Source organism: Terrapene carolina, unplaced genomic scaffold, assembly GCF_002925995.2.
Source record: "Terrapene carolina triunguis isolate 2854851 unplaced genomic scaffold, T_m_triunguis-2.0 Scaffold706, whole genome shotgun sequence".
Classification (NCBI taxonomy): Eukaryota; Metazoa; Chordata; order Testudines; family Emydidae; genus Terrapene; species Terrapene triunguis.
Genome location: NW_020665057.1, coordinates 1,491,907 through 1,509,615, shown reverse-complemented (window position 1 = coordinate 1,509,615; position 17,709 = coordinate 1,491,907). Strand labels below are relative to the sequence as shown.

At 38.8% G+C, this 17,709-nt stretch overlaps 1 protein-coding gene across 1 annotated transcript in view; it reads left to right on the top strand.

The window, feature by feature from the left end:
- The window catches only part of SLC39A8 (solute carrier family 39 member 8), a 44,050-nt gene that overhangs the window by 13,865 nt on the left and 12,476 nt on the right, over positions 1–17,709 (top strand). The window contains exon 2 of the mRNA XM_024211742.3: positions 8,775–8,943. Within this exon, the coding sequence (XP_024067510.1) occupies positions 8,775–8,943 (169 nt within the window). The remainder of the gene's footprint in view (positions 1–8,774; positions 8,944–17,709) is intronic.

Below are 17,709 nucleotides of genomic sequence, written 5' to 3'. Positions count from 1 at the left end.
TTTTTTTTTTTTTTTTTTTTTTTAAGAATGAAGGCTGAAATCATCACATATCCACTTGACTCCAAGAGCTGGGGCTTTAAGGAAAACTAATTATCACGAGACTCATGACAAAATCATGAGAGTTGGCAACACTGCCCACTTGTGTTTAAAGGCTAGTTACTTTCCAGAAGGCTCTTAAACACATCACTATAGTGATTGAGAGTTGCAGTTCTCACAGGAGAATATTTAAAACCAAACACCAAGAAAATTCCACATTTTAAAGTTGAGAAAAAAATTGAGTCTTCTGAGGTATATCAGGGCCACTGCAAGCAGGAAAGAAAAAGAAAGAGGCATAGGAGCTCTTGAAAAAGGGTTGGAGGATCAAATCTTCCAGTCTTTAGTCAAGTAAAACTTCTATTGCCATCAGCGCGTCCACGCATAGAATCATAGAATATCAGGGTTGGAAGGGACCTCAGGAGATCATCTAGTCCAACCCCCTGCTCAAAGCAGGACAAATCCCCAGACTTTTTTTTTCTTTAATCCTAGTTCCCTAAATGGCCCCCGCAAGGATTGAACTCACAATCCTGGGTTTAGCAGGCCAATGCTCAAACCACTGACCTATCCCTCAATAACTATATATTTCATACTTAAATATCTGAGCTGTCTTATCCAGGGCTACACATTTTATATGCATTGGCTCAGGGACTACATTTTCTGGCATATTTTGAACAGTGTTGAGCATAGAGATAGTGCCCAGTGAATAATACAAATCATGATAATAATAGTCAACTTTATGGATTCTGTGGATGCAATTTCTTTTCTTTGTTCTGAAATTGGCCTGGATACAGCTGACACTCTTCAGAATTTGAGGCATAAACACAACTGATACTCATACAACACTTTCTCATTCCTTCCTATTTTCAAACTCAGAAAAAAAAGACAAAACAAAATGGTTTTCAGTTACAATGTAAAATTGCACAGCAGCCATTGCTGTATAACCCAGCCTGGGGTAGAACCTGCCACCCCTTGGGAGTGAAGTGATTGCTCATTCTCTCTCTTTATCCTTCCCGACCTCTGTGCTGCTTTTCATCCTGTCAATCACAAGCTCCTTCCCAATCTCCTGGGACCATTTGCTGGAGTCTCAGAGAACTGGCCTTCTTGGTTTTGCTCCATCTATCAGACTCCTCCTTTTTTGCCACATGCAGCAGTGAGATAGCCTTCAGACACCTGGGTTGTACTTCCCCCAGGGACTTCCTGTATTGCCTCAGGCCAGTGCCTTAGGGACAGAGTTTCAAAGGTTTTTAGGCACCCAAAATGCAGCTAGTGGAGTTTACAAAGCACCTAACCTTCTAAGCGCTTTTGAAAAATCTCACTAGGTGCCTGAATACCTTTCAAAATCCAGCCCTTAGTCTCTCTCTGCCTCAGTGCCCCATCTGTACAATGGGGATAACAGCACTGCTCTATCCCTGAGGGGCTGTGAGGAGAAATAGATTAAACATATTGAGGCAGTCAGATGCACCAGTGATGGGGCTACATACTATCCCTTCCCTTGGTTTTGGCTCCTTCTTTTCACTTATCCCTTTTACATCTCCCTCTTTTCTGAATGTAACCTTGGCTGTACTTGTTCTGAGTCCCCTACATTCTGTCTTCAATCCCCCGCTCACCCCCACAGAGGGATTCCTGTTTTCCAGGCTCATCTAAGGACATCCAGATCCTTATTTTAATTACCATCTCTTTCTTATCTTAATCATCCTGCCTCTGTTTAGAAACAAAATACTGACTCCCTGCCCCAGGGGCATAAGCTGGGAGCAGTGCCTCTCCTCTGCAGAACTCACATTCCACACTCAGGCTGTGCTGCAGTTAAGAGCTTCATCTGGGGGTAGGATGTGTGCCATGAGCAAACTTCCTGTATGAAACTTGGGGGGGCAAAGGGGAGAAGCCCCCCCAGCCCCGTAAGTGGTGCCCCTGGGGATGTTCAGTTATTAGTCTTCAGAGTTAACAGCTTATGGAAGTGAATGGGGGCAGTTCTCTTTAGAGCTGTTGTTTCAGCCTGTCTGACAGCAGATTCAGAAAGCCAACACTGCATTTGAAATGTTTTCTTTGCAATCAAAAAGGCTAGATGCTTAGGCCATTTCCCCCCCTCAAAGATGTCTCTTTCTGTTAGCAGAAAAACAGACACGTTACAGATCCAGGATTAGGTAAAACAGGAACATGTTTATTCAAGTTTAATACACAGGTGTGGGCTTCCTGCTCACAGTACTTTATAGCTGCCCAGAAGGAACTGCTTTAATTTCAAAGTGGGTATGTGGGAAAGTCAGGGAAGGGTCATCCTCTAAGAGACATATGCCCTAAAGAATACACACAGAGAGACGTTAATAAGAGTAGGTTAGTAATTTTCCATTTAAGTGAATTTTAATGTTCAACTGAGTTGAAAAGAAACATTTTTGCTTTGGTTCAACAAACCTCAACAAAACACTTTGCTTCCGGAATGTCATTATGTTTCAACATTTAAAAAAAGTTGATTTGGAACTTTGTCTTGTGAAAAATGTAAATATATTGACTTTTTATCCCTATGCGGGACGGAAACAAAATTTCAAAATATCAGAATTTCCTGAAGAATGGAAGTTTTGATTGTTAGCTCAGCTGTAACTCTCATTTCAGTCGCTGCTCAGTTTAAGAGAACTTGATTTTCAGAGGTGCTGGGTGTACAAGCTCTCAGCCACATCAGTTGGAGTTGTGGGTGCCCAGTACCTCTGAAAATTAGGTCAAAGGATTTTCAAGTTGGGCACTCAGCAACTAAGGCACCCAAAATTAGTAGGCACTTTTTAAAAAGTTGGCCTTAATTTTTAAACACAAGAAATGTTAAATTACGCAGACGCCTATAGGGCTGCCAGAGGAGTGCTGGAATAGTATTCTACCCCGTTCTGACTCCCGTTGAGATTTTATAAAATCATACTGCAGGCTACCCAGAATAGTGTGTAGTTTGGCTTGGTTATCATGTACCACACTGGGACAAATCCTGTCATGGCTAGCATAGGTTCAACAATAGTACAGACAGATATCAAAGGGGTAGCCATGTTAGTCTGTATCCACAAAAACAACAAGGAGTCCAGTGGCACCTTAAAGACTAACAGATTTATTTGGGCATAAGCTTTCATGGGTAAAAAACCCCACTTCTTCAGATGCATGGAGTGAAAATTACAGATACAGGCATAAATATATATACTGGCACATGAAGAGAAGGGAGTTACCTTACAAGTAGAGAACGAGTGTTGACAAGGCCAATTCAGTCAGGAGTCAGCCCCCCCACCTGAAGCAAACAGCCCCCCAACCTGAAGCAAATATTCACCAGCAACTAAACACCACACTACAGAAACCCAAACCCAGGAACCAATCTCTGTAAGAAACCCCTTGCCTACTCTATCCCCATATCTATTCTAGCATCACCATCAGAGGACCCAACCACATCAGCCACACCATCAGGGGCTCATTCACCTGCACATCTACTAATGTGATATATGCCTTCATGTGCCAGCAATGCCCCTCTGCCATGTACATTGTCCAAACTGGACAGTCCCTACGTAAAAGAATAAATGGACACAAATCAGACATCAGGAATGGTAACATACAAAAGCCATCAGGAGAACAATCTCCCTGGACATTCAATAACAGATTTAAAAGTAGCCATCCTTCAACAAAAATACTTCAAAAACAGACTTCAAAGAGAAACTGCAGAGCTACAATTCATTTGCAAACTTAACACCATTAATTTGGGCTTGAATAGGGACTGGGAGTGGCTGGCTCACTACAAAAGCAATTTTCCCTCTCTTGGTATTAACACCTCCTAATCAATTATTGGGAGTGGACCACATCCACCCTGACTGAATTGGCCTTGTCAACACTGGTTCTCCACTTGTAAGATAACTCTCTTTTCTTCATGTGCCAGTATATTTATGCCTGTATCTGTAATTTTCACTCCATGCATCTGAAGAAGTGGGGTTTTTTACCCACGAAAGCTTATGCCCAAATAAATCTGTTAGTATAGACAGAATCCTCACTAACATGCTTCTGATCAGGTAAAGGCTTTTTCAGAAAGTCCAGTTCAATAGATATGGAAATATTGCCTCTCGTCTAAATCTGTTAAATGCAGTCATACAAAAAGTGATGTCCAAAGAATATATAACTGAAGCATAATGAAAAGCTGTATATTACTGTTAAGTACATTTGTAGTGTAGTTTAGAATTCAGGTATTAAATATATAGAAGGTCTATCTTAAACAATCTTAAAAAGCAACCTTCACGTAATTATTTGAACCCAATATGAAGAAAATAAAAGTTTTGATTAGTTGGTGTAAATGTTTGTTGACAGATATCTCCACCCCCGTCTGACAATTTCTTTAAATGGTATTCTTTTGATCCCATCACCAAGATTTAAGAGTTTGGGTGTTACATCGTCGTTATTTTCACTAGTGGAGAGATATCTTCAGTCCATTGATAAGGCTACGACATCTTTTTAATGACTTACAGAATATCACTAGGGTTGAGACATTTGCTCAGCAAGAAGCATTTGGAATCCTTGATAAATTCTTTCATGTTTTCAAAATTATTGCATTTTATTTATAATGTCCCTGCTTGAATTATTTCTAATTACAATAGAACCTCAGAGTTACGAACACCTTGGGAATGGACGTTGCTTGTAACTCTGAAATGTTTGTAACTCTGAACAAAATGTTATGGTTGTTCTTTCAAAAGTTTACAAGTGAACATTGACTTAATACAGCTTTGAAACTTTACTATGCAGAAGAAAAATGCTTTATTTTTTTAATAGTTTACATTTAACATAGTACAGTACTGTATTTGCTTTTTTGTTTTGTCTCTGCTACTGTCTGATTGCATACTTCTGGTTCCAAATGAGGTGTGTGGTTGACTGGTCAGTTTGTAACTCTGATGTTCATAATTCTGAGGTTCTACAGTAATAAATAATAATACTTTGCACTTATATGGAGATCTTACCCAAGCCCTTGGAGCAAATCAATGGCAGAATCAAGGACTCTGGTGTCCTGACTCAGTCCCATGCTCCTAGCACTAGACTAAAGTACCCTTTTCTTAAAAAAAAAAAAAAAAAAAAAAAAAAAAAAATCTGTTTTCAAGGATGTTACTCATACAAAATTCAACAGCTTACATTTATACAATGACTTGGTTGTCTCAGCATATTTATCCACCCAAGACAAATCTGGAGTCTCGCAGTGTGCAAACAAGGGTGGTCCCATTTCAAGGTTTCCAAAAGGTTTAATCCTTTTTTATTATGTAAATGAACTCGTATAAGTTGTGTTAGATCATTGATGTCTGTAGGAATTATTGACAAGAATGAAGTGGATGCATAGGGCACCAAACAGGATGGATGGGGATAGAGCAATCATGAGCAACTATACTGTGTATTTGTTTCTCTCTTTAAAAAAACAAATAAAAACTCTCCTACTTATGTCTCCCCCTTGCATTTAAATTAGCCACTGGCCAAAGGCATTGTTTGCTTTTTTTAATCACATGTAACCAGAGTTCCAAGCCTTAATCTTACTAATTTATAATGAGGCTTGGCAGAACTTGATTTTTTTTTTTTTTATGATTTCAACAGATAATATCAATGTTTAATTTTAAAGCATTTTTTTCCATTTTTATCAATTTAAATTTTCATTGTTGTGGGAAATTGTGGAGGAGGGTGAGACAATAATAATTAAATGACAGTAGATGTTGACATTCAAAAAGTTAGAGCTTTATAACTGATAAAATACAAATTGTCAACATCATGTAAAAATACACAAAGTAAATATTCTTGCATCAAACTTTGAGTTCTTAAGCAATAAGAAAAATGTTGCTTATCTATAAATTTCAATGATCAATGGACATTTTTTAATCTGTTTTTGCGTATGTGGTGAAATCGATGTTTACCAAAAATTTAATCCTTCCTATTTACAGCATCTCCTTATTAATGTCCCTAGGTACTGTGTCACTGTGACAAAAACAGTATGCTTCAATTAGCAACTTTCCCTTGAAGAGAAATCTGAAAGCTTTCATTTCGTTAGGGAAACTTCCTGGTAAAATTCATGACCTCATAATGGATATTAAGTAGTTTAGTTTCACTATTACTATAAGGATGGCCTTAAAGCAGTTTGTAGAGCTAGAAAGATTCACCTGTTTCAGTCTTGCTGTTCTAAGTAACATGACATGATGTGCTTTCTGTGGAGATCACTATAATACTTCAAGCCAGTGGTTATCCACCATTTTAGTTCTGTGTTCCTCTTAATGGAACCTACTCTCCCAAACCCGAGTGCTCTCCTGCTTGGTTCTCCAAATGCTCCATGCTGCAGACCTCCAGAAAGGGCTTTGTAGTCCATTGGTGGGCGTAGACCATCGTTTGAGAACCACTACTTTACACCAAAACTCTCCTCTCTCTGCCACGTTGTAGATACCTGTCATATATTTTGCACTCTTTTAGCCTGCGGAGTGCACACTAGAAACATGGAACCAGTGCAGACTACACAATAGAGAGATTCACTCTAAAAAGATTGAACCATAGGGGACATCTAAACAGCAAGCCTGGTTTTATAGACTTGGGATCATGCTACAGCAGTACAAACAGTTGTATGGACGTTCAGGCTCGGGCTGGAATGTGTGCTCTGAAGCCTGAGGATGGAGGTGGGTTTCAAAGCCCAAACTGCAACATTTACCTAGATGTTTTTAGCACTGGAGCAGGAGCCCAAGTCTGTTGACCTAAGCTCTGAGACTTGCTGCTGTGGGCTGTGTAGATGTACTGTGAATGACCACATACAATATTGTCTGATCATGTACAATAATTCCATTGAGATGAGTGAGAACATCAAAAGTAACACCAGGCATTAAAATGCTAAGGCAGAACTCTTTATAATAACTACAATTCAGTGACATTAATCATGGGAACTAGGATGTTAACACTGACTGAGAAGAAAACTTGCTGTCCTACAACAACGCAGTCAAACCTGACAAACTTTGTTTCCAAGGCTAATTCCCTGACATAATTATGATTAAAACTATGAATAGTTTTAAGTACAGTTTGTGTTAGTTTATTTTTTTCCATGGGGCAATACTTGATTGATTTATGTCATAATAATGTCTGCACAACCAGCAAACTTTGTTTTACTTTCTTAAAATACAGTCTGTTAAATGCACTGGCAGAAAGTCATTTTAGAAGACTAATTTTAGGCCCCAATTCAAGAAAGTTCTTAAGCATGTCCTTAAGTCACCCCCCCCCCATCCCATTAAGGAGAACACTTAAAGCATTTGTTTAAGATTGTGCTTCAGCCTCAGTGACTTCAATAAGATTTGTGCTTAAGCGCATGCTTAAGTGCTGTCCTCAGTAAGGATGCTTTCCTTAACTGGGTTATTAGGTGTGATGGGCAAAAATATTGTGGATGTACTTCTGCTGAAGTATGAGACTTTCACCAGGACTGAATTGGGTCTGAGGGTTTCATTGCTGCAAATTTAATCAGAAATAGTCACATTCCAGTTGTGTGTACAAGTCTTTCACCTTTTGAATACTATTGGCCAAATGCCTTGCTAGTGTAAATGAATGCAGCATTACTGAAGTAAATGATTAGGACCAGCTCCAATTTACCCCAGCAGAAAATCTGGCCCATTATCTTAAGTTATTCTAGCAATGCCATGTTAACCTGAAGACTCATTATTTCATTCTGTAGTTGTTGTGGTTTGAGCAGAGAATTAAACAAAATTATTTGACAGGAGCAAAGGAATGACCCTTAATATATATTTCCTAAAATGCCCCTAAGCCCCAACACTGAGACATTCTAGGTTGACTATTATTCAAAGCTTGTATGGAAAGAACACTTGACTTCACCTGTTGTCTCACGACTTGTCCTTGGTATGTGAAAACTTTTTGTTTCATGTGTATACTCAAGTGAAGAACTACTTCCCATATTGGTCATTATAGAAAAATGTGTGAATAAAAAGGGATTATAAATTATTTGTGTACTGTCAAACAATTCATTACACATCTGTGCAACTTAAATCAAGATTTCTGTCTATTAGCTGTATGTTGAAAAGAATTCCTGGCTTGACATACTAAAGCAAAATATATGCATGCTAGCACAGGAGCTACTGGCTTGTCCTAAGCTAAGGGGCTAATGAGCAAGAGGTACTTGTCTTAATGGAATCTTTTTTTCTTAAAGTAAATGTATTCTGATTTGTTCTGTAACAGTCAGTGCTATGAAATGGATAAAAAACATTGGATACAACATACAGTAGGACCACTTAGGACAGTCTAATTCAAGTTTATCGAAACAAATAAAACAGCATGTGATTGAAATATTTATTTTCGTGAATAACAGTTGCTGAAGTAGCTATCATTTGTTGATATGTTGTCATTGAGATTTTAATGGTATCCTAAATATTTTTAGATTTAATTATTTAGTTGTTAGACTAGTTTTATATACTGTGAGCCAGTATTTTCAATGTTATTTTAAGCTATGAGCTAACTGGTCATAAATACACAGACGTCAAGATTTTCAAAAGCACCTAGGTGAATTAGAAACAAGTTCCATTGATTTATAATGTGAATTGGGGTCCCAAGTCACACAGTCATGGTGTTTTCATGCACAAATTAGGAATGTGCAAAGTATGCTACTTGGAAAATCCTGCCCTGTATTTTCACTGCATAACACTAATGTTTTTAGTGTAGCATTTATTTGTCATCTGTCACCTCTTAATTTCATGTCATCTTAATAATCTTTATTCATTTTTTTTCAGTGCATGTCTGGTGAGGACATCTTTTCACTTCATGGTTTTCCAAACAACAGCCAGATAACAAATTCCAGCTTCTCTGCAATATGTCCGGCTGTCTTACAACAGCTGATTTTTCACCCTTGTGATAGTTCATCAAAGCACAAGAACAAATCTAAACCGACTCCTTCAGAAGGTAGCTAATATTCTTTCATTCATAATGGAACAGGAGTAGGATTTGCTGAGATGAATTGTGTCCATTTGTTTCCGCTTAATTTATGGATACTTTCAGAGGAAACTGCAAGAAACCCTCCTGTAGGCAATTATGAAATAGCCTGCACATAGAGGGAAGTTTCTTCTTCCTAATCATCTCTGTTAGAGAGTGGCTTATGCACTAAAGCATAAGAGCTGTTTCACTTATAATAACTCTGAAGCAGAAGATGGCCTTGGTGACTGTAGGGAGAAATCCTACTTTACAGGGTGAATATTAAAATGTGTTGCATTTTAGATGGGCAGCTCCCATTAAGATTTACAGGAGTCGATATTTGAATTGTCATTTGCAGATAGGGGTCAGGGAAACAAAGCTATTTTAGGGGAGTCAGTGGGTATCCTTCCCAGGGAAATTTTCTGTATCTATCCCTTTCCTATTCCTGCTTTTGTGCCTTCTTCCATGCTGCCCACTGTGCATGGAATGTCTCCTAAAGCCTGTTCTTAAATCCCTCTTTTTCTGACTCTGAAATTAATAATTATAATACATAGAAATGTAAGGGGGAAGGAAATAAGTGCAAAACCAGCTATCATAATGGAATCAACTGTGACCTCTGATCCTGACATAGCAAAATCAATATGATGTTTCCAGAATACTTAATGGCCTCTCTTTAAAAAGGGCTGAGCACCTGCAACTCCAAATCAGTGAGCAGGAGCTCTGGGTGTGCATTAGCTTTGAAAAGCAGAATATCTGTGTCTGCAGAATTGAGGCCGAGATGTGTAAATGTCTTACCGAGTAAGGGTGTGATCTTAGTGTTATCCTTATCTTTCCTCTTCCCTTCCTCCTCCTTTTGTGTCTGTTGATAACCCTCATTGTTGTATTCAGACTGTAAGGTCTTCAGGGTAAGAGCCTATATCCTGTTTTGTGAGGCACCTAGCACACTTTTCATCTCTTAAAAATAACAAACACTGATTGAGAGAGAGAAGCCAGAACATTTTCACAATAGTTTCTGTGGCAGCGCCTGTGTTGCACTTCTATGGAAGAAAATTCCATCTTCTCTTAAGCAGCCAATGAACTTACAACTAGTCCTAGGCGTTACCATGATGTTAGTGCAAAATAATGTGTAGTGCTATGCAGTAATTTGTTGTTCTTGTAGGCTTTTGTGCTGTGCTGAACACTAGTATCACTGCTGATGGTAATTTTGATGGCATTAGTAGCTATTTAATAAACAGAATTTAGAATGAGGAGGTTTTCCCAATCAAATCATCATAATTTATGAGTCCAAGGCAGAGGCAAGTATGTTAACCACAGAGCTCATTTTTAGTTTCTTTCTTTGGCTCAGATTACTTGTGAGTTGAAACAAAAGCCAAACCAACAAAGGTCAATCCTTTTAAAGTTGGGTGCCTAAATCCATATGAAAGCACCTAAATGAATTCTCTATTTTTCAGTGGTGCTGATCACCCACAATTCCCGTTACCCTTGTGACCTCTGAAAATCAGGCCACTTATTCTGGTGCTTAAGTGCTGACGTAGGCACCCAAGTTTGAAAGAGTTTACAAAGTGTCCATACTTCGCTTAGATCAGGTCCACACTGACAACTTGCCAGGAGTCCCAAATCTGGTCCTAATTTATATGAGGTAGAATGGATTGCAGCCTTAATGTAGGAAACGGCATGTCCTAACATGCATGCTGGTCTTCTTGGATCAAGATGGAGCATTGCATGCTGAGGCCAGCAGATTCTGTGTGCCATGCCTCCATACTAAACCTGAGGTCAATTATGAGAGACCTATAACAATGGGAGTTTTATTTGGCCCCTGAGCCACGCTTTAGCTAACCCTGGTATATGGATATTGTTGCTGTCACTGTTTGTTTCTAGGTTTTAAAAGAATGGGTAGAAGAGCCCCAACTTTTTTGTTTTTGTTATATTTCTTATTTTGTAACTTTTGTTATTGGCTTACCACAACTGTTGCCATTGGGTGTAACATCCATTACTCTGACCCAATAGAATGCTGCCCATTTTATGAGACGTTTCCATTTGAGTGGCCCTTTAAGGGAGAACCTTCCCTTTACTTCTCTTCTTAAAATCATGTGAACTAACCATACGAGTTCAATTCTGGCCATTCAGACTGCTGTGGCTCGCCATCTTAAAAGCTGCTATTATTCAATGCTGTCTACTAAAACATGGCAGGAACATCTGTGCAGATTTGCAGTAGAACTTGCAAATTTAATGGTGGGAGAATTCAAAAAGACTTTTCCATAAGCATTTGCTAGATTTCAGTCTCTTCTTTCTACCTGTGGGAATATATTTGATCACTTTGCTATTTTTTTTTTTTATACCAATGGCTCACGCTGACAGTGTTCCTTTGGGTTCTGTTGCTAACTTTCATCTTACTCTTTTCATTTATTTTTCTTACTGCATGAAATAGTGAACAATAATGCAATGGGATATTTTTGTGCCCACTTAACCCCTTCTAATCTGTCTACACCGAAAACTAATTGCTTTAGAAAGAACATTTACTTTTGCAGAATTGTACACATTTTGAGATTTTCATTACCTTTTGCACAAAATTCTGCATTTTGGCTTTCCTGAAATTCATCAGTTATTTTTTTTTTTTCCAGCTGTTCTTTTGTAAACCCCATATCAAGTCTGTTCTGGCATTCCTTGCATACCCAAAATAACCAGTGAGCTCAATGGGAGTTCTGAGCATGCAAGGAATGCTGGATCAGGCCAATGATAGTGTTTCTCAATAGGCCCATAACAGTATTTATTAATGTTGTTAATATATACTATTAAATATATGTAATTCTGAATTACAGGTGCTTTGTAGGGGTGCTATAAAAGAAAATAAATAAAATGAACATTGACTAATGCTGCTTAGGACTTCATTAAATCCATGATCTCCATTTACCATGACTTTTCGTCTTAGTTATAATGCAATTAACAAAACAAGTTTAATTTTTCATATGGAAAGGATATTAATTTTTTTAACACTTACTTAAAAAGTAAACCCATTGCATTTTATAATCCTAGATTGTGAGGCTGCGACTATCTTTGTAATATTTTCCGTACTACGACTAGCACAATGGGGCCCTGGTCAGGTCTTCTAGATGCTACCATAATATAAATAATAATAAACACACACAAAGCTGGAGCAAAGAATAATTCAAATCAACAAAATATTTACATAAAATAGTGGCATTATTGAAATAACCAAATCATTTTTTCTCCTACCGTGACCAAGGGCAGAGGTAAATGTAAATATTTAGTCAAAGTTATATTGGATTTTCTACTTGTCAGAGTCTGAGGACAGGCTTTTTTGTGTACTTGGAAAATGTTGCCTCTTTTTCTGGCTGTTAGACAATGTTACTGAACTGCATTATTTAATAATAATAATAATAATAAATAAAAACTATATTCCATACACAGTAGGATCTCAGATATCCTGATAAGGGCCATTAAGTATCTAGACAGACAGCACAGGAAGTATATTATTTTTCGGTGTGGGTTAAGTAGCCTGTACATTTAAAGCGTGACCCATAATTGACCTCTATGCTGTTGTGACCATCTCTCTCTCTTTTTTTTTTTTTTTTTTTTTTTTTTTGACTGCCAACTCATCAACAGTGTCCAGTGACAAGATAAGAGAGGCCCCTGAGAACTACAGAAAATCTTCAGGGGCCTCCTACCCTACCCTGTATTACAGGGGTCTGAAATACAGAACATTTTAGAAGCCCAAATATTTTTTTAAATTCCAAAATTCATTACAAAGCCCGTAACTCAGTAATTACTAAGAATGAAAATGCTGCTTTGGAAACAGAGAAAATGCTAAAAGGTAGCATGTAACACATATCTATTTTCCATATGGGTTGTATGCTTAATAAATAGTACTGCACATATAGCTATTTGATAATACACTATGGGCAAAATCATGTTCTTGCCTCTTTGAGGAGTGATGGGGGGGGAGAGCTACAGAACTACATCAGCCAACTGGTGATGCTCTGAGGCCTTCTGCCTGTCCAAGCAGGGCCGGCGCTTCCATTTAGGCGACCTAGGCGGTCGCCTAGGGCACCAGGATTGGGGGGGCGCCATTTTGCCGCCCTTGGCAGCAATTCGGCGGAGGGGAGGTCCTTCCGCGCTCCGGGTCTTTGGCAGCAATTCTGCAGTGGGTCCTTCACTCGCTCCGGGACCCGCCGCCGAAGTGCCCCGAAGACCGGGAGCTCGGAAGGACCCCCGCCTCGGGCGCCAAAAACCCTGGCGCCGCTCCTGTGTCCAAGGCATCATATGCAGCCCCCTCCCTTGCTTCTTCAGAGCAGATCTGCACACTCTGCACCAGCTGATAACCACAGATAACCATTTGCCTTTTCGGATATGCAGATAGTCCATTAAATACATTCCTAGAATCTGCTTGTTAGAGGGAGAAGAGTCCCTTCTTAACTTACTAAAGTCAGGTGGTGAAGTATAAAAGAGCTAGGGTCCTAAGATTTTAGTTGCTGTCTTCCCTAGCTCAGTGGTTCTCAACCTGTGGTCTGCAGACCCCTGGGAGGCCGCAAAGCATGGCTAAGATTTCCAAAGGGGTCCCCACCAGCATTTGAAATTTTTTAGGGGTGCGCAAATGAAAAAAGGTTGAGAATCACTGCTCTCGCTGACTGGTTGGATCATGTTTTCAGCTCAGGATATTCTAGCTGTTGCCCTTTGTCTCCCATGATGCCAATGAGAAGTTTGCAGCCAACAGATGGCATAAACTTCTCTCCTTGACTGACTTCAGTTATACATTGGTTAGCCATGGAGGGAGCCAGGCCTACAGAAGATTAAAAAATTGGTGACTGGAAAAAGGCCTAATCCTATCCAGGCTGCCACCCACAATCATATAGGACAGAATCAGAACAACTCATGCACTGTTACTATAACTGGAGTGTTGAAGGACCTGAGAATTGGGAGTTAGAACATGGGGGAAAGATTATTGTGTGAATTCTCTACCTTTGCCTTCCACAGCATGCTGAAGTTTGGTGCTGTAGGGCTGTTTGTTTGGGGGCTCTCCTGGTAGACTGACTTCCTCTATATAGGATGGCCTATTACAGTATAAAACCAGAACTGGCAATTTTCCAGGGCTTGCGTAGCATAAAAGGCCAAGGATAGTTTAAGCTAGATCAAGTTCTAGTAATAAATATACTTTTACATATATGGCTCTGTAAAATACAATGAAAACAAAATATTTTCAGCAGTGTTGCTAAATCTTGCAATTTTATCATGAGTTTTGTAGTAATTGGTATTCTTCTTGGAAGCACCAGCTCTTGATATCATGTGATTGTGAGAAACTCAGTCCTTCCTTTCTTTCTTTCCTTCTTTCCCTCCCTCGTAACTTTCTAGCTCTCATGTTTGTAGAGAAAAACTTGAAAATGTGACACAAGTGAACCCTAAACATCCAGATTACAAAAAGTCAAAACACTTTTTTTTTTTTTTTAAATCTCATGTTTTTTTTTCAGCTTCTCATGAATGTTTGGCAGTATTTCTTATGTTCATGATGCTTTTATTAAATCAGTGATGGACATAATTTCATCTCCTGTATTAAGTTTCCTAATAAAGAACAATTAACTATCCACTGAACACTCACCTTGTTTGAGCAGAGCAAACATAAGATAATAAATAAAATCATGAAACAATACTTCATTCCAGTATCAAAGGATTAGGCCATAGAAATGCAGGCCCAGAATTTCAAAAAAGGTCATCCCATCTCGTTAAATTCTAGAGAAAAGGTGGGCAGGTAATATCTTTTATTGGACAAACTTCTGTTGTTGAAAGAGACAAGATTTCAAGCTCTTCCTCTGGGAAACTAACTCAGAGTGTCACAGCTAAATACAAAGTGGAACAGACTGTCTAGTATAAATAATTAACGCATTTCAAGGGACCATTCTCTCTCACCAATAGAGGTTAGTGCAATAAAATATTACCTCGTCCACCTTCTCTTTCTAATACCCTGGGACCAACATGGCTACAACAACAACATTGTTTACACCAATATATTCGGTTATTCTGAGAGTATGAGTGCCATTATGAATGCATGATCATTCTTACTAGAGAATCTTCTACAGTCAGCACATTTCTAGCAATCTGGCATTAACCTGATTTTCTTATCATATTTTCTGACCTCAGTTTTTCTGCTGTCTTTCTACATTGACTTGTAGATATTAATATGTATCCTGTTTTTTGCTGTCAAAATGGATAGTATTAAATTAAAAACAATCATAATTTTAAAATGTTTGTCCTAATTTAATGTGTCTTGATCAGTGTTCTTGACCCAGTTTCTTTGAGACCTGAAAATAGGCTTAATTTATTTTTTAAAAATTTGCTTTAAAATATTTGTAGTGCACAGGCTAATGGAGAGGAGCTGACAATATACAAAATGAAAAGGCAGTTTTATAATGATCCTAAATAGGAAAAGCAAAAGTTGTGTGGATTGTGGTAATTACAGAACCCAAATGTATGTATGTTTGTTTATTTTTAGTACAGATAAAAATCAAAGCTTTAGTTAATATTGATTTAGGCTTTTAAATTGTTTGTTTGCATAAGGTTTCACTTTCCTCTCATAACATCATGTACATTCCTTTCCCTTTGAAAATCTGGACACTGACACCACACAGGCAAAATAAACTCAATTCAGCCTGGTGCAAGTCCAGTGCAGTGAGGGATTTGGCTCTGTATTAGGGCTGACAATTAATCACATTGGCCGGGAACGGCAAACCGCCTATGGACTGTCAACGTAAACAAAATGTCTCGTGGTCCGCCAGTGGATTACCGAAGGTCGCCCACCCCTGGCCTACGCTAAGTCATCTTTGCATCACTCCAGCAGTGCAAAGAAGAACTCAAAGCAGCTTTTATACTGTACAGTTTTCTGGATTATCCAGATGCTCTCATATAGTCCAACATAATGTTGACTGTGATTATTGTTTGTGGATGATTTTATGGTAGAATTAGCAGTTTATATGGAAAACTATCAGGGGCGTAGCCATGTTAGTTGGATCTGTAAAAAGCAAGAGAGAGTCCTGTGGCACCTTATAGACTAACAGATGTATTGGAGCATAAGCTTTCGTGGGTGAATACGTCTGACGAAGTGGGTATTCACCCACGAAAGCTTATGCTCCAATACATCTGTTAGTCTATAAGGTGCCACAGGACTCTGTTGCCCTTTATATAGAAAATTGATTGTGGTTATACCGTAGAACTTCTGTAAAGGTGAAGTAAGAGGCAAGTTTGTGTACAGGCAAAACTTTTTGATATGCATGGACAATAAACTTCTTGACAATTTCACATTGCATATAACAAAATCTCCAGTGCAGATTCTGGAACATTTATGGCACTGCTTTTTGTCACCTGAAATTATGCTCATGGGACTAAGCTTTTCCGAGCCTCATTCTACCCTTATCCGTCTTTAAAAGAGGCTCTTCTCACTTTACTCATGCACAATTTTTGCATTATTCAAGAGTCTAGTACTACTTTCTGAACTATTTGAAATTCTCTCTCTTTGTCATTAATGATCCATCTTCTTTTCCACCTGCTAGTGTCACTTTCTTATGTCTGAGATTTGTCTGGCTTTTCATTTTCACGTGAGTTGTTGCACTTCTGTTTAGGGAGCCCCATTAGCTTTCAGCTACATAGCACTCAGGGTGTCAGAGAAGCAGAATCTCTGTCAGAGAAATCCCTTCCCACAAAATAGCTGATGGGAGGGAGCAAAGTCCACCTGAAAATATCTCGCCTCTTTCTGAATGCACAGATGCCTCTCCACACAAACACTGCATGTTAGAGGCCTCAATGGGTTTCAGGATTGGTATCAGGCCAAAGAGTTGTACTGTGGAGGCAGCTGCTATACGTGGTACTATCTCCTGTTGCTTAGGGTGGTTAGCTCATGGCCATAAGTGTCCTGTGCTATTGTAGAGGAGAAGAGACGGGCTGGCTCTCTGCATGAATTCCTCAGAGATTCATAGATTTCTTCCCTTCTGTAAGTCAAATTGCCTTTCAGGAGGGAATAATGCATTGGAAGCTTCACACCATGAACCACATGGTGTTTTCTATGTAAATTTCCCTCATGGGTGTGGCATAGGTTTATAGGGCCAAAGTGCTTCACACACAGACAATATGTTAATATTTAATTAAACCTATTTTAGGAGTAGTTTAAACCTTCTCTGTGTAAATATGCTGTTCACTAAAACTTGCTCCAGTTGTACAAGGCCTTAGCACAAGATTATTTTTGTAAATTATAAATATTCAATACTTTCAGGGCCAGATTCCCAAAATGGTGTAAATTAGCATAACTCATTAATTTAAACAAATAATACTGATTTACACAAGCTGAGAATCTGTACCTTCCTTGATTTATTTCATTATTACAACACTGGATGTCTACAGAGAATGGCATCAACCACAGAGACATGGTTACTCACAAGAAATTAAAAAAAAAAAAAATTGTCCACCCCACTCTCCCTCATGGCCCGGTTCCATTCTCTGTTTGTGGTGGATAGGACAGAGAGCTACAAATGTTCATACATATGCTCCATTCTCAGATATTTACATACTACTTCCAGGTAGGACTTGACATGCAGAAACCATTTCAGAGAAGCTTATTGTATCCCTCCCATAGAGGTACTTGGGAGAATCGAGGGAGGAAGGGAGCTGCAAGTCCCCACTACTGGGGATTTCCTACCAATCTTTCCCTCAAAGGGAAAGGATTAGGGGATAAAGAATCAAGCAGTGCAGCCTTCCAAC